General features: G+C 37.7%; 1 protein-coding gene across 5 annotated transcripts in view; it reads right to left on the minus strand.

Moving 5' to 3' along the window:
- Positions 1 to 23,556, minus strand: part of TNNI3K (TNNI3 interacting kinase) — a 351,063-nt gene that overhangs the window by 247,949 nt on the left and 79,558 nt on the right. For all 5 annotated transcript variants that reach the window (XM_061411584.1, XM_061411580.1, XM_061411581.1 and 2 more), the window contains one exon: positions 1,316 to 1,414. In XM_061411584.1, coding sequence (XP_061267568.1) covers positions 1,316 to 1,414 — 99 coding nt within the window. The remainder of the gene's footprint in view (positions 1 to 1,315; positions 1,415 to 23,556) is intronic.

Here is a 23,556-nt window from a genome sequence, read left to right on the forward strand (position 1 = left end):
CAGTTTCTTCATCACTAAGATGGGAATACCTCATAGGGTTGTCATGAGGATTAAATAAGTTATTACACATGAAACACTTAGAAAAGTGCCTGGTACTCAATAAATGATATCAGAAGAGGGAGTACCAATGTGGAATATGTGTTTTATCCATTTGTTGGCTAATGGGCATACCAATGCTTAACTCAGGAGAAAGCTGAACAGTAGTAGACATTTAGTTTCAGGAACCTTGCACTCCTAAGCAGAAATTTCCACTTATACAGACTCCATAAATTCTGATTATGTGACTTTATAATGGACAGATTTAAACTATCGTTGAAATCGATTGTCTATTAAGCACTATTATTATATACCTAGGAAATATTGCTCTTGGTACAAAACATCTACTCTTCCACTTAAAAATAAGTAAATAAACAAATGCCAAGGAACACGGCATATCAGGCACATTTATAAACCAAATGTGCCATTCCCCTGTCAGCATATTTTAGTGAGTGACAATAGCATCCATAAATTACTTATGTGCTGTCTTTGCACATAGAAAGTGAGTCCCTTATCATAAAAGGGCCATCCACATTTTAGCATAATTTTATAATACTGTGACTATATATTCAGGGAAAGTAAACAAATTTAACACTCCACATAACATGCAGAGAAGCTCTTTATGTTTCTGCTGGGTGAGGAGGTTAATCGCCAAAGAGGATGACTTAACAAACAACGTGCATTGTGTATACCCTGCCTGTGCCTGAAATCAGAAAAAGTTTGGAGTTTTTCATCACTTGAGCTTTGGACCCTGTACTTTCAGAAGCATTTTCAGTACCCAGCTCTCCAGTGCACTCCAGTGCACTCTGAGCAGCACATCAATGAAATGAGCAATCTTCCCTAGCTAGAGGTCACGCTTCACAGGCTTGAGAGTGTCCAGGCATATGCCAGCCAGCAAAGAAATAAAGGCACAATGACTGGAACAGCACAGAGACAAAAATAAGTTTGATTTTCAACTTGGGGTCCTCAGGAAGTGCAATAGCATGACCTCTACAAAGGTGTGATTCTGCTGCATAACTGAGTAATACTAGAGATCTAGGGAGATAATATGAGGAAGAATGAAAATGGTCATTGAAAATGAAGAACTTGGTAGCTTCTATTTTTCTGTGGATCTACAAAAGCTTTTCAAGGGTGGAACCGATGAGAAGATGGCAAAAATGATTCAAAGGATATCTCAAGTAGCCTTTCTTTGAATATAGTACAGTTCAAGAAAAAGCCTGGAACACTTAAGTGATGCCCCAGGCTTTGGACTTACCTACACGCTTACTTACTAACTTACCTGTTCATGCCCGTAGTATGCTGCAATGTGCAGTGGAGTGAAAAAAACTGCATCTTGAACATTGACATTAGCTCCATGTTGCAGAAGCACATCAGCAGCCTGGATAAGAAAGAGCTAGGTTAGGAGATTCATTGGGGGCATCTGTCCAACAAATTTATTTTACAATTAAAATGTATTAATACAACTAGTTTCTAGGAGTCACCATTCTAAAACACAATATTTTTCCATCTCCCTTCTCTGAAATCTCCAATGGCTTGCTTTTGCCTAGAAAATAAAAGCCAAGCTGCTTACTATGGTATTCAAAGTTCTCTCAATCTGATGGTATCCTTTAAAATGTACTTTCCATGACTCTCTTTCATAAACCCAACTGTACAATCAAACTGCACTCCATTTTCCACTTCTCTGAGTCTTTGTTCACATTATTTCCTCAGTCAGAAGTTTCCTTCTGCCCAATCTACAGATATTTAAACCCAAGCTAAATATCATCTCCTCCAATATTTCTTTACTTTCCCCCCATTTGTTGCCAAATTATTTGCTAAAATTGTCTTTCTTCCTTTTACATCTCACTCAACTTTCTTTCATACTATTTAGAACATTTACAAACTTATATACATGCCTTATCACCCTTATTAAAGACCAAATTCTTTAAGGACAAAATGTGTACCAAATTCATCTATATAATCCTACTCTAGCATGTTGCCATGAAAATAGTAATCATTCAATAAAAATTTGTTGAATGAGTGAGTGATTAAAACAAACCAACAACAACAAAAAAAACTAGCAGGAGCTATCGATCAACTGCCTTCATGGAAAGGCACAGACTGCCAACAAATCTGCTGACCCTTTAGATTTATTCTATCAAAGACTCATCTCCAAGCCTCTTTTCTCTAGAAAACTGATTGAAGTCATTTCCTCCAGATGTGTTCTTTTTCACTGTAAATTTTTCTAATGTACTCTCTGTTCTTTAGTTGGTAAAATAATATACATTTGGGGAAATTTTCAAAAGTCTGTTAGTCTTAGAAGAGAGAACATGAAGCTGGGATCAAAGAGCTCAAGGAACATCTGTTCCCACACCTCTTCTCTTCTATGCCTCCATCCTAAGTTGAGGGCATAAATGGTAACTGGAGTGCCTCTGTCTCACTCCAAAACATAGAAAGATAGGTTCCACTCTCCCATTTTAAAGGTAAAGACACTGAGCCTCAAGGAGGCTTTTTAACCTATCTGAGGTCATACAATCAATAAGAATCAGAACTGGAATTCAAATTTAGGCTTCTTTTAAGTTTCTTTGCATCAGATCCTTCCTGTGACCTTGATCGCATTAACACTAACCTTTAAGCAAATGAACTAGCTGAATCAATCTCAGGTAAAATGAAGCTTTCTGTCAGTAGAAGCTTGTTAGATTCAGCTTTGTAGATTCAGCTTGGAATTTAATGCTGGAACCATTTATATCAAATGTCTGCTATCTTAGACTTCATATGCCTGTGAGTTCAATCTTAGGAACGTTTAAAGGAGGTCACATGTGATCAAGGTAAATGGAGCTTTTTACAAATTCTCTTATTTTAAACATAGCATAAAATAAAGTAGACAGCATGAATTTTTATTGAACAAAGGATGTTCAAATGTTAACATATAGACCCAATTTCTTAGGCATAGTTCCAGAACTTACTTTCATTCTAAAAGATAAGGGCTCTTAGTCCAATGTAATTTTTTCCTAAGTTTGCACTTATCCAGTTATTCAGAAGGTCAATCTTTTGGCTCAATATTCATTAATTATGAAGTGCTGGCCTTCTGAGAAACTGTCAAAATGTAAGATTTAATGAAACCACACAGAGTCATTATTGAACTGTAGTTTTTAGTTAGTTTTAAAATTCAAGAAAATAGTTAACCATTGAGAGCAATGTACACTGGAATTATCTGAATAATTTCACAGGCTATTTATATACATTTAATGCATCTATTGGTTCTTATGATATTTCAAGTCATGATAGGGAGTATATCTCCTATCAATTTTACAGGGATACAATGTATCATGATATACAAATATGCTTGTTATTGTGGTTAAGATAAACACACTCATATTAATGCTTAGGCTGGAACATATATCTATTAAATAATTTTAACCATGCTTCCCCTAATCTAGAACCTGAAAGAGTGGGTAGATCAATTTCATCTCCTTTCCACTACATGAAGGCCCATGAAGGCCCAAACTGAATTGCTTTTATTCACCACTATGCTAAAAATATAATAGGCATCCAGATAATTATTGAATTGGACTGTATTTCTAGTTAAAAAATAAGAATATATATCTGTTAGTCATAGAGGAATTTAAACATTAACATTTAGGACCCAAATATATGATAGAAAAATTTTAAATAGTTCAACGTACACATTTATTGATCCTTTACTCTGAATTAAACTTTAGCAAATCCCAAGTGCCTGCTCCATGCCAGAAACTGTCACTGGCATTTTTACATACATTGTCTCATTAAGTTTTCTGCTGGCCATAAAATTCTGTTGTATTAAATAATTTTGAGAAAATCCATAGTTTTGATTTTTGTCCCCCAATACAATAACAAAACTACTAGTGAAATTGTATACTAGAAAAAAGTCTTATCACAGAAAGGATGTCTTAATAATCTTTAAATTCTTTAAAAAAAAGAACTTTATTATACTTAGATTTGTATAAATGATATATATATATACATATGTATCAGTATATATATACATATATATATATAAATATTATTATTATTAAAGAACCAAGATTCAAACATTCAGTTCAGTTCAGTCGCTCAGTTGTGTTTGACTCTTTGAGGCCCCATGAACCGCAGCACACCAGGCCTCCCTTTCCATCACCAACTCCCAGAGTTCACCCAAACTCATGTCCATTGAGTCAGTGATGCCATCCAACCATCTCATCCTGTCTTCCCCTTCTCCTCCTGCCCTCAATCTTTCCCAGCATCAGGGTCTTTTCAAAGGAGTCATCTCTTTGCATCTGGTGGCCAAAGTATTGGAGTCTCAGCTTCAACATCAGTCCTTCCAAAGAACACTCAGGACTGATCTCCTTTAGGATGGACTGGTTGGATCTCCTTGCAGTCCAAGGGACTCTCAAGAGTCTTCTCCATCACCACAGTTCAAAAGTATCAATTCTTCAGTGATCAGCTTTCTTTATAGTCCAACTCTCATATCCATACATAGCTACTAGAAAAACCATAGCCTTGACTAGGCGGACCTTTGTTGGCAAAGTAATGTCTCTGCTTTTTAATATGCTGTCTAGGTTGGTCATAACTTTCCTTCCAAAGAGTAAGCGTCTTTTAATTTCATTGCTGCAGTGACCATCTGCAGTGATTTTGGAGCCCCCAAAAAGAACATCCACCACTGTTTCCAGTGTTTCCCCATCTATTTGCCACGAAGTGATGGGACCAGATGCCATGATCTTAGTTTTTTGAAGGTTGAGTTTTAAGCCAGCTTTTTCACTCTCCTCTTTTACTTTCATCAAGAGGCTCTTTAGTTCCTCTTCACTTTCTGCCATAAGGGTGGTGTCATCTGCATATCTGAGGTTATTGCTATTTTTCTCGGCAATCTTGATTCCAGCTTGTGCTTCATCCAGCCCAGCATTTCTCATGATGTACTCTGCATATAAGCTAAATAAGTAGGGTGACAATATACAGCCTTGACGTTCGGTTATTCTTTATTGATGAAACGAATAAGCATGACAAAGTGTCTGTCACAAAGTCATTGTTCTATGAGCACAAAAAATGGGTTAGAGCTCTCTGGTTTTGATAGGAAAAGAATTACTATACATTACACACTAAAAATATTTTCATTTGCTAGTTGACTTCTCAAAATATCCAAGTAGAATCTCTACAATTTCCAGGTTGTAATTTAAATACTTGTTCGAACATTCTGCTCTTTCTTCCTAGAAAGTTTCTGTTTTCTTTCTTTGACTGTAGTATACCTAGTCTCAAGGCCAAGCTCAGTTCCCAGGTCCTCTGAGAACTTTTCACAAATACTTTACTCTATTAAACATTTCTTTCTCTAAATGCTTATATTATTTATCCTCACAACTTAATCTTTTCATTAATTATCACTGTGTGTAAACCACTATTATACAAAAATTAATTAAACTATTTTTGTCATGTTCTGAACTTGTCTCAATGAAGTATAGGAAGTTTTGATTCCAGATTAAGAAGGATTTTTCACCTGAGATACTGGGATTTAATCCTTCTAACTAAAAGAGTTATACCTTATCATTTTAAATTCCAGAGATTTAAAAAGTAATGCCTACAAAAGAAAGGTCCTCATTGTTCTTATTTGCTGAATGTTTCTGCTACAGTATGACTTTAACTTATTGACTTGCACTCAACTGGCTTCCGACTCTGAACTTCATCTTATGAAAATCATTGACGATGAAGAAGAAAAAAATGACTACATCAATAGGAGCTAAATATCTCATGGAAGAGAAAGTAAAGTAAGGTAAATTCTATATGGGATAAAATGGCAATCAATCAGAGCTGAAATTCCCAAAATTAAATATAAGTGTTTTATACCTAGTAGACTTTCCAATAAATATCTACACTTTGAAATTAAGTTTTTCTTTGCTTTATTTAAAGTGATATCTCATTTCTTGTGACTTCTTTGGAGTCTCCCTCAAATTCATACTTACACTGATGTTTTCCTTAGGATTTATAGTTTGTTTAAAGCCACAGTTTTCTCTTCTATAGATCTTTATCTAACCTTTACTATTGAGACTTACAGAGAACAGAATCATGAATCTCTTTGGGGATAATACTCACTTCCATTTAGTAGAAAATCTGTATTAACAAAGTTTTAGAAGAAAATGTTTTTGAAAGGTTATGCCTCAAGAACTCAAAATGATCCCAAAGATTTTAATATGCAAGTTGATTTAGATCTGAAATTTTTCAATGTTTCCAGTTCTAACTTTCAATGTGTGTGCTCAGTCACTCAGTCATGTCCAATTATTTGCCACCCCATGGGCTATAGCCTAAAAGGTTCTTCTGTCCATGGAATTTTCCAGACAAGAATACTGATCGGGTTGTCATTTCCTTCTCCAGGGGATCTTCCTGACCCGGGGACAGAATCCACATCTCTTGTGTTTAACTTTCAATAACCCACTCTAATTGTGTCCCATTGAACAATTACTCTCTCTTCTAAACTTTTCATTGTTTTTCAAGAGTAGTCTACATCTTTTATTCACATATTCTCACCTCTTAATCACTCCTCAGCCCACCTATAGTCTGGCTTCAGATCAGAATTTCCAGGGAAATTTCTTTGGAAAATGACATCAAAGATCGCCCAACTGTCAATTCCAATGTATATCCTTGGGTCTTTTCCTTATTTTAATATTTCTCCAGCATTTCTTACTATTTGTCTTCTCCTTAAGATCCTATCCTTCCTTAGACTGACTGACATAATGATCTTTGAGTTTGATCCCTACCTCTCTGCCAGCTTTTTATTGTCCTTCTCTAGAGGTGACTCTCTGTTTATCTCTTAAGTGTTTCTTCGGTTTTGCTTTTTTATCACTAACATTGTATTGCCTCCTGATTTCCTTTGTCTGCTTTAATTGCCTTGAATTAATTAAGATAATACACGGAAATCATTTAGGACAAAACTTGGTAACCTAAAAGGAAGTGTTCAGTGATAGTTAATAGCTATCTTGCCTTAAACATTCTCTACTTGATTTTTTCTATCACTATTGCGACTACTGCTACTATTACTAATACTGGTACTATTTCTACAACACACACCCACAAACAAACACACACACACTTCTCTCTCCAGATGCATGTATTTTACCCATTCCTCCAATATGGGGTCTACCTTAGTTAGCAACTCAGAATTTGATTATATTGTCGATTCTCAGGTGGCTCAGTGGTAAAGAATCTGCCTGCCACTGCAGGAGATGCAGGAGATGTGGGTTTGATCCCTGGGTCAGGAAAATCCCCTGGAGTAGGAAATGGCATTCCAGTATTCTTGCCTGGAAAATTTCATGGAGAGAGGAGCCTGCTGGGCTACAGTCCATGGGGTTGCAAAGAGTTGGACACAACTGAGCAACTGAGCAGCAGCAGCAGACTGGTTGTATATTTCCCCTGTTTCCCAATTACTTTTACTCTGGGTTTATTTCAATGATTTCATCTTTATCACTTGCCCTTTGATTTTTGGTAATGTGAATGAAGCATTAGAATGTGTGCTTTGAGAATGTTGTTATTTAGTTGCTCAGTTGTGTTTGATTTTTTTGCAAGGCCATGGACTGTAGCCCAGCAGGCTCTTCTGTCCATGGGCTTTCCCAGACAAGAATACTAGAGTGGGTTGCATTTCCTTTTCCAGAGGATCTTCACAACCCAGGAATTGAACCTGCACCTCCTGTATTGCAGGCAGATTCTTTATGACTGAGTCACTACAGAAGCCCATCTATGAGCTAAATAAGGATATCTCATTTAATTCTCGCAACAATCTCATGGCACTGTTACTAATAATCCCATTTTAAAAATAGGAAAAAAAAGTTAAGAATTACACAGTTTTAAGGAAAAGCACCAAAATTTAAACTTGAATCTATAGAAGTCCAAAGAATCATACTACTCCACAGTGTTTTTCTTCTTACATGTGCTATTATTTGGGGGCAGCCTATAATTCCTTGACACCTCAGACAGTTCTATACAGGATATAGCCCTTGGTTGATGTTCTTCAAGGATTTTCAAGGACATCTGTGTAGCTAGTATATCAATAAGTATGCTTCTGACTTTGTAATTGCTTGCAGATGACTGAAAAAAATAAAGTTAAAAGTTATTCTAAGTAGATGTTATATGGTAGGGATCTTGAAGAGTCATATATACTATGACAAGAATTTTAGAATTTTTCCTGAATTTTTTCCACAGAGGGTTTCACCAACAGGTTTCCAGCAAGAGCAAAGTATATTCTGATTTGCACCTTAAAAAGATCCTTCTGGTAATAGTATAGCAAACAGACTGAAGAGACAGCAAACTAGAAGCAGAGTGAGCAGCTAGCAGGGTTCAGCAGCCAGCTAAAAAGACAGGGGCAACGATAAAAGTGATCTAGCAGATAAAAATGAGGTAGTAGTAGTATCCAAGAGATGGAGAATGGGTTTTAGAGATATTAAGATGATACAATTGAATGACTCAGCATACTGGGGGTGTGGAGAGATGATGGAAGTTATTAACAAATGATGACTATAAAAGAGGAGACAATAAGGGGAAATAAGCATGAGGGTAAAACTGTGTCTAATTTGTGAATTTAAGAAGTAGGAACATCACCCATAGTTTCTCTCAGGTTAATCACTTAACATATTTAGTTTCTTTCAGTTCCCTTTAGCAATTCATTGTGAGCTTATCCAACACCACAGCTGTTTCAGCTGGGGTTGATCCCTCAATCAAAATGCAAACTTATTTCCTGAGTTTTTAAACAACTACCAAAAGCTATGCCAATTAAAAATACCAATAATTGCTTATCCGTTTGTATTTAAGACTTCATTACCTAGCATTTTAGATCATAACATTGCTTTAGATTTAAAATAAGCACTTCTTTTGATTTTATGCTCTATTTTCTGTAAAATTTTTTAGCTGTATATATACTGACTTCTCTATACCCATTACAACTATTAAGTGAGAACTCCCTATCATATAGTTACAGAGGCTTATCATTTAAAACACTAACTGAATATTTTTGTAAAGACTTTTTATTTTACCTGCCATAGCTCTAATTAAATATTTGAGTACAAAAACTTACTGGAAAATAGTTTCTTCAGGCTGTCACAGAAATGAGGTTCTCCTATGTGATCTTTCTCTTATTATCTCAGGTTAAAATTAAATCTGGTCTGAAAATTACTCAGAAAATGATTCCACAAGATAACATTATTAAAGAAATTAAAGGGACACTCCATATTCTTCATATGTTGTAGAAATAGAGCTTAAAGGTATATCAACTTATATACATAAAGTAAAAGAATTCCATTGATTATATAAATCTATAGCTTCTCAGGAAATTGTAATAATATAAGTAGAAAAGCTGGTGGATGAAGAGTGGTGAGAGGCTGTGAGGTCAAGGCTGGAGCTACAAGTGGGATCATTTTAGAGAAGTAATAATTGAAGTTAGGCGATAACACCAGTTCCATAGGTAAAAGGAGATACTTGAGGGATATTTATGGGTAAAAAGTGGGAAATAATGGAGCCAGCAAAGGAAAGAGAAGAGTCATCCATGAAAGAAAAGGAGAACAAAGGAATGCTTGTTAAGGAAGCCCATGGAAGAGAAATTCTAAAGAAAAGACAGGCTAAATTTTCTGAGCCTTCCAGCTAATCGTCATCTTGCTGTGCTATTTTCTTTCTTACATATATTCTTTTTTGCAGCATTTCCTTATGTGAGGGTCTTATTTTAAAATCCCTGGCTGAGAAAACAGGCTTTCAATGTTTATGTGTTATGAATACATCATGTTCTATGCATTTCGAAAGCCACAATTTTTTTCCTTATGAGATTTATTTTTATAGCTTGCCAAAGGTCCAGCATTTTTCGGCTATACTGCAATTGTAGAGACTTGAAAATTGTAGTACAAGTTAGGCTCCCTCTCATGGATGGTTTTCCTTATACTGCCTATACCCTGGACATTGTAATCTGACAAAGAATTTTCTCATGACCTGTCCTGCAGCCCAAGACTCCTACTGAAATCATGTAATTTGCCTCTACTTGAAAAATAAACTTCTAAATTACAGTTTGAAGGTGATTTGCAGTCAACTAATAGAACATAGTTCAGTTCAGTTCAGTTCAGTCGCTCAGTCGTGTCTGACTCTTTGCGACCCTGTGAATCGCAGCACGCCATGTCTCCCTGTCCATCACCAACTCCTGGAGTTTACCCAAACTCATATCCATCGAGTCGGTGATGTCATCCAGCCATCTATCCTCTGTTGTCCCCTTCTCCTCCTGCCCCCAATCATTCCTAGCATCAGGGTCTTTTCCAATGAGTCAACTCTTCACATGAGGGGGCCAAAGTATTGGAGTTTCAGCTTTAGCATCAGTCCTTCCAGTGAACACCCAGGACTGATCTCCTTTAGGATGGACTGGTTGGATCTCCTTGCAGTCCAAGGGACTCTCAAGAGTTTTCTCCAACACCACAGTTCAAAAGGACCAAATAAAGATTTTCGGCTCTTAGATAAAAATGACTAATAGAATCTTCCTAAAAATTATTTCAAAGATCAATTTATTTCCACCAGCAGGGATTTAAAAATCAAAAAAGACAACAGTGAACTCTCAGGTTCAGGGGTTAGTCCTGTTTCAAGCACACTCTACAGAATGTTTAGGGCTTCCCTTTTTGAGCTTCCTCATTAAATAAGGCAGAAAACATTATTTGATGAACTGCAAGATATGAACTTAAGTAATCAATTATATCCTATAGGCTCTGTATTTAACAACATAATTAAAAATGTTGGTCTGCAATAACTTAGAATAAGTGACACAATAATATTGGTAAATCCAGTCATAAAAATATTTTAGGCGATTTTGAAATAGTATGTATTGACTGGTATACAGATCAATTATAGATAATTTTCTTTCTAGATAAGTTTATTAAAAGAATATCCATCATTCAGTCAGAGACCTATTATCAGGACAGAAAGCAGAAGGAATAATGCTGGTAACTATTAAAGTAAGTTAAACTAAGATAAACACAGGGAGACTAACAATTGAAGCCTACAATGAAAATGAAAAAAGTGCAATACCAAGTATGCCTGTCAGCTTCAGACACAGAAAGGGCTAAGAAATAACTGTGGGTGAGACTCAAGCCCGGACTTCTAATTGTTTCACATGGGTAGTAAATAGCAGAACCTGGATACAAATAAACCTAGGCAGTTTGATTCTAGAGACCACATACCTAATGACTAGTCTATATATTATATATTGATATCCCTCGAAGCTCAGTTAGTAAAGAATCCACTTGCAGTGCAGGAGTCCGCCTGCAATGCAGAAGACCAGGTTTGATTACTGGTTTGGGAAGATCCCCTGGAGAAGGAAATGGCAACCCATCCCAGCATTCTTGCCTGGAGAATCCCATGGACAGAGGAGCCTGGAGGGCTACAGTCCATGGGGTTGCAAAAGTTGGACATGACTTAGAAACTACACCACCACCACATATATTACACTGCTGTAGCCAAAAAACATTACTCTAGAATCCCAGTTTCTCTAACATTTCAAACATTTTTCAAACTTTTACTTAATGAACTCAGCACAAGTACTCAGCAGGGGTACTATGATAGAATTGGCTTGGGTGGCTCCTGGATGTAGGAGGCATGAGCTTATAACTCCTTCTTTTCTCCTTGAATAAGCTCCAAGGTACCTCTGGAACACTAGACATCCAGAAAGTACATACTGGAAATAACTGTTCAACAAAAGAGTTGCTAGTTTGGGGAAAATAGAATTGTCACCACATTTACCTGCTAGTCATCTTTGATTCTAAGAAAAAGACAGGGTCAAATAATGTAAATATAGAATCATGCCAAGTTTCCTGGGTTAATAGAACTCTTCTCTTCCAGACATAATTTATAATCCCCCTATAAATCCATCTACGTATACATTTGTTATCATCTTTGAGAAAATATAAGTGGCATTGCTATCTATGAGGCTAACTTGTTCCCTTGAATGTGGGAATGACATTTCTCATGAATATTAATAGAAAATGACAAAAGTTATGGAATGCCACTTCCAAGATTAGGTTACAAAAAGACTGTGACTTCATCTCACTTACCCTACCTTGATCTCTCCATGACTCTCTCTGATGGAAACCAGATGTCTCATTATGAGCTTTCCTAAGAATAGCATCACATGGTAAGGTCCTGGTGTCTCTAGATAATAGCCAGAGAGGACCAAAACCTGCCAACAGCTACAAGAGTGAGCACAAAAGAGAAGTCTCTTCATTCAGTCCTTAAGAAGACTGCAGCCCCATTAGAAACCTTGTAAGAGATACTAAGCCAGGGGACCTTACCTCTCAGCTAAGGTATTCTGAGATTCCTAAGCTACACAAATGGCAAGATAAAAAATGTTTACTGTTTTAAGCCATAAAGTTTTGAGATAAATTTTTTATGCAGCAAAAGTTAGCTGATATATGGTTGTGCCTCTCAATTTATTACTAAAAAATCCAAGTCACAACTGACATCGATATTAAATAGTTAAATAGGCCACTTCTGAATATCAAGAGGAACAACAGTTCAAATCAGAAAATATTTATGAGAGCCTAAGTTTTCTAAGCACTGTGCTAGTTTCTGGGGATCAAAGATAAATTAATTTTTCAAAAGTAATACATAGGTCAGTGGAAGAAACAAAACAAAATGATTATGATATAAAGCAGAATAAAAATAATTTGATATGAGATAATACATGGACTAATAAACAAAAGAAAGGCTCTATCAAAAAAAAAAAGAAGTTATAAATTAGTTCTGTAAAGACAGAGAAACCTATATCTGGGAAGGTACCTGGAAACTGGAATAGAAGTTGCTAAGTGGAAAAGGGAAGATAAATCAATTAATTCATCCCTCAAACTTATTTGATCATCCAATAGTAACTGGCACAGAACATATGTTTGCCAAATTCTACTATTTCTTAAAATCTAGTTCAAATTCTACTCACCTCTTAAAATCTTTTTAGACTTCCACGTTCATTGAATTCATCACTGAGACAAATTATTACATACCCCAATATCTTTAGAATTACCTTGAGGCTTTATAAGAATGTATTACAGATACCCTCTGAGGAATTACTGAATCAGATTCCCTAGATACCAAAAATTCCCTAGATACTAAAAACTAAAAAAAAAGCTTCTTAGAGACTTCCTCTTGCATCCAATATGGAGTAACAAGGAGTATTCTGGAGAAGCTAAGGTAGCTAGAGTTCACAAGACAGAGTACAAAAACAAGAGGGTTGAATAAAGAGAGAAATACAAAGACCTGGAGAAGGTTCCATTAGAGGACAAAGCTGAGCACTGAGTAGTGTGTGCTTGTGAGGCAACTGCTGCTGACTGGGAAAAGAACCAATGAAGATTAGTGATAATTATGCCCAGTGCTCACACAAGTCCAAGGATAATGCCTAGGCTCATCACCCTGACTGGAAATGCTCCTGATTCATGGGGCACTGAGCAAAATACTCACAAGAGACTTCTCTCAGTAGCTGGTTATTAGCCTTACACAGATTATCTGGGTTGTGAAGATCTTTTTGTATAGTTCTTCTGTATACTCTTGCCACCTCTTCTTAATATCTTCTGCTTCTGTTAGGTCCATATCATTTCTGTCCTTTACTGAGCCCATCTTTGCATGAAATATTCCCTTGGTGTCTCTAATTTTCTTGAAGAGATCTCTAGTCTTTCCCATTGTATTGTTTTCCTCTATTTCTTTGCAATGATCACTAAGGAAGGCTTTCTTAACTCTCCTTGCTATTCTTTGGAACTCTGTGTTCAAATGGGTATACCTTTCCTTTTCTCCTTTGCCTTTCACTTCTCTTCTTTTCACAGCTATTTATTTGCAAGGCCTCCTCAGAGAGCCAGTTTACTTTTTTGCATTTCTTTTTTTGGGGATCGTCTTGATCCCTGTCTCCTGTACAATGTCACGAACCTCCATCCATAGCTCATCAGGCACTCTGTCTATCAGATCTAATCCCGTGAATCTATTTCTCACTTTCTATGTATAATCGTAAGGGATTTGATTTAGGTCATACCTGAATGGTCTCGTGGTTTTCCCTACTTTCTTCAATTTAAGTCTGAATTTGGCAATAAGGAAACAGTTCCACCTCATGGCAAATAGATGGAGAAACAGCAGGGGAAACAGCTGAAACAGTGGCTGACTTTATTTTTCTGGGCTCCAAAATCACTGCAGATGGTGACTGCAGCCATGAAATTAAAAGACGCTTACTCCTTGGAAGGAAAGTTATGACCAACCTAGATAGCATATTCAAAAGCAGAGACATTACTTTTCCAACAAAGGTCTGTCTTGTCAAGGCTATGGTTTTTCCAGTGGTCGTGTATGGATGTGAAAGTTGGACTATAAAGAAAGCTGAGGGCTGAAGAATTGATGCTTTTGAACTGTGGTGTTGGAGAAGACTCTTGAGAGTCCCTTGGACTGCAAGGAGATCCAACCAGTCCATCCTAAAGGAGATCAGTCCTGGGTGTTCATTGGAGGGACTGATGTTGAAGCTGAAACTCCAATACTTTGGCCACCTGATGTGAAGAGCTGACTCATTGGAAAAGACCCTGATGCTGGGAAAGATTGAGGACAGGAGGAGAAGGGGACGACAGAGGATGAGATGGTTGGATGGCATCACCGACTCGATGGACATGGGTTTGGGTAGACTCTGGGAGTTGGTGATGGACAGGGAGGCCTGGCGTGCTGTGGGTCATGGGGTTGCAAAGAGTCAGACACAACTGAGTGACTGAACTGAACTGAACCGAACTGAAACAGTTTGTCAGCTTCTTAAAAAATTATACATAAACCTACCAAATGATCCAGCTTTTCTACTCTTAAGATTTGTTCAAAGTAAATAAAAGCACTTATCCATATGAAGACTTGTACAGAAATCTTCCTTGCAGCTTTACTTGAAATTCCTAAAAACTGGAAAAAACTCAGATGTCCATCAACAGGTAGATAAACACTGTGGTATATCCAAACAATGCAATACCACCTATTGACTAGACATCTTATTTGATCATTTATCATGTAATTGACATTTAAACTTTACACATTTAAGGATCTTCAACCCTTCACTTCCAATTCTATACACACATATAATATTCCCCCATTGTTCCCCATCACAATGAACTGGAAATCATTTATCCAGTTGCTGATACCAGAAACCTATGAGTTTTTGTGGACACCATCACCTCGTGTACCCCCTCATATATAATCCATCAGCAGATTAATTTAATTTTACCCTTTAAATCTTTGCAAATCTGCTCTTATCTCTGCATATCTACTAATACCACCCATACTTAAGCAATCATTATAGATTATTGACTCCAAATACATCTGCTTGCATAAATTCTTCAAATTCAGTTGATTTTAAACATTGTACCTAGAATTATTCTATCAGAATGCAAGTCTGATCATGTTACCACTTCTCAAAGGCTTTTCATTGTTCTCAGGAGAGAGAGAGACAGAGAGAGAGAGAGAGAGAGAACTCCTTGACACAGTTTGTCATCCAACCCAGGGAGATTTTGAGAGTAAAAGAGGTATTCACTTAAAGAATAAAGGGAGCTTAGATCAACAATATGATCAGGGATTTTCCTGAAGAATCAGGAATATAATATCACTCTACAAATAAGTCTATTGGGCACCTGACCCCTAACCTTTTTCTCCTTGTTTTTCATTTTCCACCCATCCCCTAGGTCTCTTAGCTCCATCCACACACATTATGGTCTTGTTGCTGTACTTCCCATAGTCAGATAGTTTTAATATATATGATTTCCTCTTCCTAGAAAGCTCTCTCTGTGTCTCAACTTCTCATCTGTAAAGTGGAAATGAGTTTGCCTATTTTGAAGGGCTTTTTAAAGGATTAAGAGTTAATATATGCAACACTGAAAGTAGGAAGTCAAGAAATACCTGGATTAATGGGCAAATGTGGCCTGGGAATACAGAATGAAGCAGGGCAAAGGCTAACAAAGTTTTGCCAAGAGAATGCACTGGTCATAGCAAACACCCTCTTCCAACAACACAAGAGAAGACTCTACACATGAACATCACCAGATGGTCAATACCAAAATCAGATTGATAATACTGTTTGCAGCCAAAGATGGAGAAGCTCTAAACAGTCAGCAAAAACAAGACCGGGAGCTGACTGTGGCTCAGATCAAGAATTATTGCCAAATTCAGAGTTAAATCGAAGAAAATAGGGAAAACCACTGGACCATTCAGGTATGACCTAAATCAAATCCTTTATGACTATATAGTGGAAGTGACAAATAGATTCAAGGGATTAGATCTGATAGACAGAGTGCCTGAAGAACTATGGAGAGAGGTTCATGACATTGTACAGGAGGCAGTGATCAAGACCATTTCCAGAAAAAGAAATGCAAAAAGGCAAAATGGTTGTCTGAGGAGGCCTTACAAATAGTTGAGAAAAGAAGAGAAGTGAAAAGCAAAGGAGAAAAGGAAAGATATATGCATCTGAATGCAGAGTTCCAAAGAATAGCAAGGAGAGATAAGAAAGCCTTACTTACTGATCAATGCAACGAAATAGAGGGAAACAATAGAATGGGAAAGACTAGAGATCTCTTCAAGAAAATTAGAGATACCAAAGGAACTTTTCATGCAAAGATGGGTACAATGAAGGACAGAAATAGTATGAACCTAACAGAAACAGAGGATATTAAGAAGAGGTGACAAAAATACATGGAAGAACTATACAAAAAAGATTTCCCGACCTAGATAATCATGATGGTGTGATCACTCACCTAGAGCCAGACATCCTGGAATGCAAAGTCAAGTGGGCCTTAGGAAGCATAACTACAAGCAAAACTAGTGGAGGTGATGGAATTCTATTTCAAATCCTAAAAGGTGATGGAATTCCATCTATTTCAAATCCTAAAAGATGATGCTATGAAAGTGTTGCACTCAATATGCCAGCAAATTTGGAAAACTCAGCAGTGGCCACAGGACTGGAAAAGGTCAGTTTTCATTCCAATCCCTAAGAAAGGCAATGCCAAAGAATGCTCAAACTTCCACACAATTTCACTCATCTCACACGCTAGTAAAATAATGCTCACAATTCTCCAAGACAACCAGGCTTCAATAGTACGTGCACCATGAACTTCCAGATGTTCAAGCTGGATTTAGAAAAGGCAGAGGAACCAGAGATCAAATTGCCAACATTCACTGGTTCATCAAAAAAGCAAGAGAATTACAGAAAAAATATCTATTTCTGCTTTACTGACTATGCCAAAGCCTTTGGCTATGTGGATCATAAAAACCTGGAAAATTCTTCAAGAGATGGGAATACCAGACCATCTGACCTGCCTCCTGAGAAATATGTATGCAGGTCAAGAAACAACAGTTGGAACTGGACATGGAACAGCAGACTGGTTCCAAATTGGGAAAGGAGTATGTCAAGGCTGTATATTGTCATCCTGCTTATTTAACTTATAGGCAGAGTAAGTACATCATGAGAATTGCTGGACTGGAGGAAGTACAAGCTGGAATCAAGACTTCTGGGAGAAATATCAATAACCTCAGATATACAGATGACACCACCCTTTTGGCAGAAAGTGAAGAGAACTAAAGAGTCTCTTGATGAAAGTGAAAGAAGAGAGTGAAAAAGTTGGCTTAAAACTCAACATTCAGAAAACAAAGATCATGGTATCTGGTCCAATCACTTCATGGGAAATAGATGGGGAAACAGTGGAAACAGTGGCAGACATTCTCTTTTGGGGCTCCAAAATCACTGCAGATGGTGACTGCAGCCATGAAATTAAAAGATATTTGGTTCTTGGAAGAAAAGTTATGACCCACCTGGACAGTATATTGAAAAGCAGAGACATCACTTTACCAACAAAGGTCCGCCCAGTCAAAGCTATGGTTTTTCCAGTAGTCATGTATGGATGTGAGAGTTGGACCATAAAGAAAGCTAAGCACCAAAAAATTGATGCTTTTGAACTGTGGTGTTGTATAAGACTCTTGAGAGTCCCTTGGACAGCAAAGAGATTTAACCAGTCCATCCTAAAAGAAATCAGTCCTGAATATTCATTAGAAGGACTGATGCTGAAGCTGAAACTCCAATACTTTGGCCACCTGATGTGAATAAATGATTCTTTGAAAAGACCCTGATGCTGGGAAAGATTGAAGGCAGGAGGAGAAGGGGGCGACAGAGGATGAGATGGTTGGATGGCATCACCAACTCAATTGACAATAATTTGAGTAAACTCCGGGAGTTGGTGATGGACAGGGAGGTTTGGCGTGCTGCAGTTCATGGGGTCACAAAGAGTCAGACACGACTGAGCGTCTGAACTGAACTGAACACTGAAAGTAGCCACTATTGCTCCCACTGCTATTGTCAGGTTTATTTCCTCTCTTTACTTGCTAAGGAGACTCAATGGAAAAGACCCTGATTCTGGGAAAGATTGAGAGCATGAGAAGAAGGGAATGACAGAGGATGAAACAGTTGGATGGCATCGTCGACTCAATGGACATGAGTTTGAGCAAACTCTGGGAGATAGTGAAGGTCAGGGAGGTCTGGTGTACTGCAGTCCACAGAGTTGCAAAGAGTTGGACACGACTGAGTGATTGAACAACAACTTGCTAAACATTTACTGAGGTCTTGGGTTATAAGCCAAAGTATCAGTTCTGCAGAGATTCTCTCCTAACCTCAACTGAGTATGGACATATTCATTTAGGAAATGCTAATTGTGTGTCTCCTATAGGCCAGACAGGCCTTGTGCTTGGAATTGAGGACAACAGAGAGAAAATGAAGAGCTACAAAGACTATATCTTTTTGAACTTAAAATTTAGCACAGGAGACATACAGTAAACCAAAGGAGATAAACGATAGGCTATTATATAGTGACCAGTGCTGGAAAGAAATACAGAAGTAAATAAAGGAGTGCCAGAGCTTTGAAAAAACACATAATCTGGGAAAACCTTATTGAGAAAATTACATTTGAACTAGGATCTTAAGAAGATAGGAAGTAAGATATTTGGTTAGTAAAAATAAAAAAAGCGGTTTAGACCTGACAGAGCAGTGCAAAGGACCTAAGGCAGTGCATGATGCCTCGTTTGTCTAAGGAACTTAAAGTTGAAAAACAACAAATAAGAAAATGATGAAAATTACAGTTTTTGAAATTCTAAATGAAATAAAATTTAAAAGGCCCACCCAGGCTTTCTGTCAGAAAAGGCTGAGGGGGGAAGAACAGAGGGAGGGGGATCAAATTACCCTCTTTTAGATAAAGATCCAGGCAGACATTCACAGCTCTTCTCACAGAGGCAATTTTGTTTGTGCGATTTTTTTTTTTTTTTGATTGCCTGTGTTTTCCACTAGACTGCAAGCTCTATGAGGCTAGGTTTTACACATCACTAAATTACCAGTCTCAAATACAGACCTTGGAATCTATTACTTCCTTCAGATCAGATCAGATCGGTCGCTCAAGTCGTGTCCGACTCTTTGCGACCCCAAGAATCGCAGCACGCCAGGCCTCCCTGTCCATCACCAACTCCCGGAGTTCACTCAGACACACGTCCATCGAGTCAGTGATGCCATCCAGCCATCTCATCCTCTGTCATCCCTTTCTCCTCCTGCTCCCAATCCCTCCCAGCATCAGAGTCTTTTCCAATGAGTCAACTCTTCGCATGAGGTGGCCAAAGTACTGGAGTTTCAGCTTTAGCATCATTCTTTCCAAAGAAATCCCAGGGCTGATCTTCTTCAGAATGGACTGGTTGGATCTCCTTGCAGTCCAAGGGACTCTCAAGGGTCTTCTCCAACACCACAGTTCAAAAGCATCAATTCTTTGGTGCTCAGCCTTCTTCACAGTCCAACTCTCACATCCATACATGACCACAGGAAAAACCATAGCCTTGACTACACGAACCTTTGTTGGCAAAGTAATGTCTCTGCTTTTGAATATGGTATCTAGGTTGGTTGCAGGGAGCCGGCAGGAGGACCTCCACCCATGGCAAAGGTCATGAGGAAGGAGGCTCGACATACACAAAGGCGGGATCGAGCCTCAGGAGTCCCCCTGGAAATCCTCGAGCATCTACCCCCATAACCAGAGCCTGCCTACTTTACTACTTTGTACTCTCACCTACACCTCTGACTTTACGGGGGGCTGTCCCCCACCACCTCTTTCAGAGAAGGAGTTAACTTAGAGCTCCAGTTAATAAAAACTCCTGGGCGTGACAGGAGTGTTTCAACCTACAAACTCCTCTGAAGGTTCTCTAGCCTTCCTGACAGGCTTGTCCAGCCACATGTGATTGCTCACAGCCTCCCAACCATGAGAGGCACAAGATGCTTTAAACCTTCTAAAAACAGGTTCTTTAGAGAAGTTAGAAAACTATTAGTATAGTATAGTAGGCTGATTAGAAATTGTATTGGTGAAGGGTTTTTCATTTGTTGAGCCAATGTTTACTGCTAAGTCTCCACATCCCCTGCCCTTATATACATTAATGAATATATAGAAGAAATACGTATTAACCTTTGATATAAATCACGTTAGACCTTAGGCTAAGTAAATTATTTCCTTAACTAAAACCCACTACACCCTCACCCTATAGGAATGGAACTTTATTTGGGTGGTGTCTGTTTAAAAAATAATCACCCCTGGAGAAATAAGTGTTGACTGACCACTGTCACAAGGAGAGGGTCATAAATTGTCAGCAGGCCCCCCTGGCCAGAAGATGATGTAACACCCCTAAGACCTCTGTATACTTTTGTATAACATCTCAGTGTATAAAAACAGACTCTGGAAAATAAAGAATTGGGATCAGTTCCTCAAAAGACTGGTCTCCCCATGTCTCTCTCTCTCTTAAACTCTGGCTGAGTCTCCATCTGGAGCGTGGAGCCCACCATGCTTACTAATCTGACCAGGGAGGCCTCAGTGTCTCCTCTCCTTCGGGAGAATGGAAGGACGCCTGCAGCCTACGTAAGTGGTGCAAGCTTCTTGTCTTGAAGTTTTATTGGTTTCCCGAGTAAACCAAGCTACTCAGCCTCTTTTCTCCACTGAATTTTCCTGCTGAGCTATCCTCATTCTATTACTCTTTACATCTCTAATTAATATTTAATTAAAGCGATTGTTTCCTGATCGCCGAAGCTGTCTCCCCTTCGAATACCCTGGATCAACCGGGGCTGGACCTCAGCAGTTGGTCATAACTTTCCTTCCAAGGAGTAAGTGTCTTTTAATTTCATGGCTTGCAGTCACTATCTGTAGTGATTTTGGAGCCCAGAAAATGAAGCCTGACACTGTTTCCACTGTTTCCCCATCTATTTCCCATGAAGTAGTGGGACTGGACGCCATGATCTTCGTTTTCTGAATGTTGAGCTTTAAGCCAACTTTTTCACTCTCCACTTTCACTTTCATCAAGAGGCTTTTTAGTTCCTCTTCACTTTCTGCCATAAGGGTGGTGTAATAGATAGTAATTGGATAATTGAGTGGAAGAAAGAATGAATGTACACTGCTGCTGCTGCTGCTAAGTCGCTTCAGTCGTGTCCGACTCTGTGCGACCCCATAGACGGCAGCCCACCAGGCTCCGCCATCCCTGGGATTCTCCAGGCAACAACATCAGAGTGGGGTGCCATTTCCTTCTCCAATGCATGAAAGTGAAAGGTGAAAGTGAAGTTGCTCAGTCGTATCTGACTCTTATCGACCCTATGGACTGCAGCCTACCAGGCTCCTCCGTCCATGGGATTTTCCAAGCAAGAGTACTGGAGTGGGGTGCCATTGCCTTCTCCCAAATGTACACTATTGTATTCCAATTTTTTATTTCTTTACTAGATTGCAAGCTCCTAGTATGATACTTAAAGTTACATTTTATACTTCTGTCAATTTTTACCACAACTAGTCTACATTCTTGTGTGTAAATGCTCAATAAGCATTTACTGACTTGAATTGTTTTTCCCTAGTCATTTTTTACATCTTCTACATTATAAACATCCTTGAAGAAAAATCTGTAGAATAACAGAAGTTCTGTAAGCCAAGATAAGCCTTAAAAACTCTAAACAGGGAACATGAACTCTTAAGGTTTAAACATTGCCAGAAACTAAGAAACTTTCACAAGGGAGAACCAATGATGAATTTTTTCCCTGTCTTTTGGGAAATAAGACTTTATAATAGAAATTTATTTATAATCATAGCTGCAAAATTGCCTCTAGGAAAGCAACAATAATAGGGCAAGCTATCTTGTTTTCTTACAGATCCAATTAAAAAAAAAGAAACTAAAATTCGGTCACATTTGTCAAAAATACACAGAGAAAAATCAAAGCTACAGTATTTACCAATCAAGTCTCAGTCCAGTTTACTAACATTGCAATAAACAAATGTAGGCATCCATTGACTGAAGTATGCAAAAATAATATATTTTTGTTTGGGAATACTTGATACATTTGAAATATATAATAAATACATTATTCATTCTCTAGTGGTTCTTTGCTGGGCTGAATATATACAATGTTTTTAAAATATCAGCTTATAATAGGATTTAAACTAGGCCAATAACGGAGTCTTCACTGTCTCTGATTTCTTTTTCCTCTCTAAAGTTACCTTACTTGTAAAATTGCTGTTATGAGCTCTCCTTCTCTATGTCACAAATCCCCGTGACTAAATCAAGACAAAACCTAATTTCTTTCTATAAACACTCTGTATGCAAATCATGGACTATGCAGCATTCATATGGAGAGAAATTTCAAAGAGTTGTGGCTTCTTTCCAGAAATATATTTCCATATGCTTGTGTTTTGGTCACAGCTAGTGGAGGTTTAGTAAAAGACATTTTGTGACTCTTTTATGATTGGACAAGCAATGAGGTAGAGACCTAAAACACAAATTTCCAATTGCTTTTATTTCCCTTGTCCAATTTCTTAAGTATAAACTATGAATAACCCAAATAATTTTCCTAAGGTCTAGCAAACTAAAACATATAGCTTAAGAGGCTGTGGAGTGTCATTATTAACCAAGTATGCTTTCCCCCCTCAATTCTAATCAAACTAAGGAGAACAGAACCATTTTTACATGTAATTTTCTACTGTCAGTCTTCCATTTAATTATAATTTTGATAATTTTCCTGCTGAAATATTTTCAGGAACATTTATAAATTGTATGAGAAGTAGGGCCAAATCATGCTGTGCAACCTATACAGTCCCACAGGATTCCATGCTTAAAATAATCTCCACACTCGTTTTAATGATCTGCTGCTGCTATTCTGAAATTAATCCCTATTTTTAAAACAAGGGACTTCATATATTTTTCGTTGAGATCTGCAAATTATGTAGCCAGTAAAGATATGAAATAAACTGACTAGTCCAATCTTTAAGCAGAGCAGTAATAGAAGCTTTTCTGAAAAAGAAGAAAGCAACATGTGGAAACATAAATCTTTAGGTTCCCAGATAGCAGCTGAAGCAAAAGATACAGAAACAAATGAGATTTTAAAAATGACTAAAAAGTGACATGTTCTCTGTTGAAAATATTTTTAACAAGTTGAAGGATGATAGGAAGTATAATGTTCAAAGATTTACCTTATTAGTAAGGAATTTTGAGAATCATTTTTTA

Source organism: Bos javanicus, chromosome 3 (assembly GCF_032452875.1).
Source record: "Bos javanicus breed banteng chromosome 3, ARS-OSU_banteng_1.0, whole genome shotgun sequence".
NCBI lineage: Eukaryota > Metazoa > Chordata > Mammalia > Artiodactyla > Bovidae > Bos > Bos javanicus.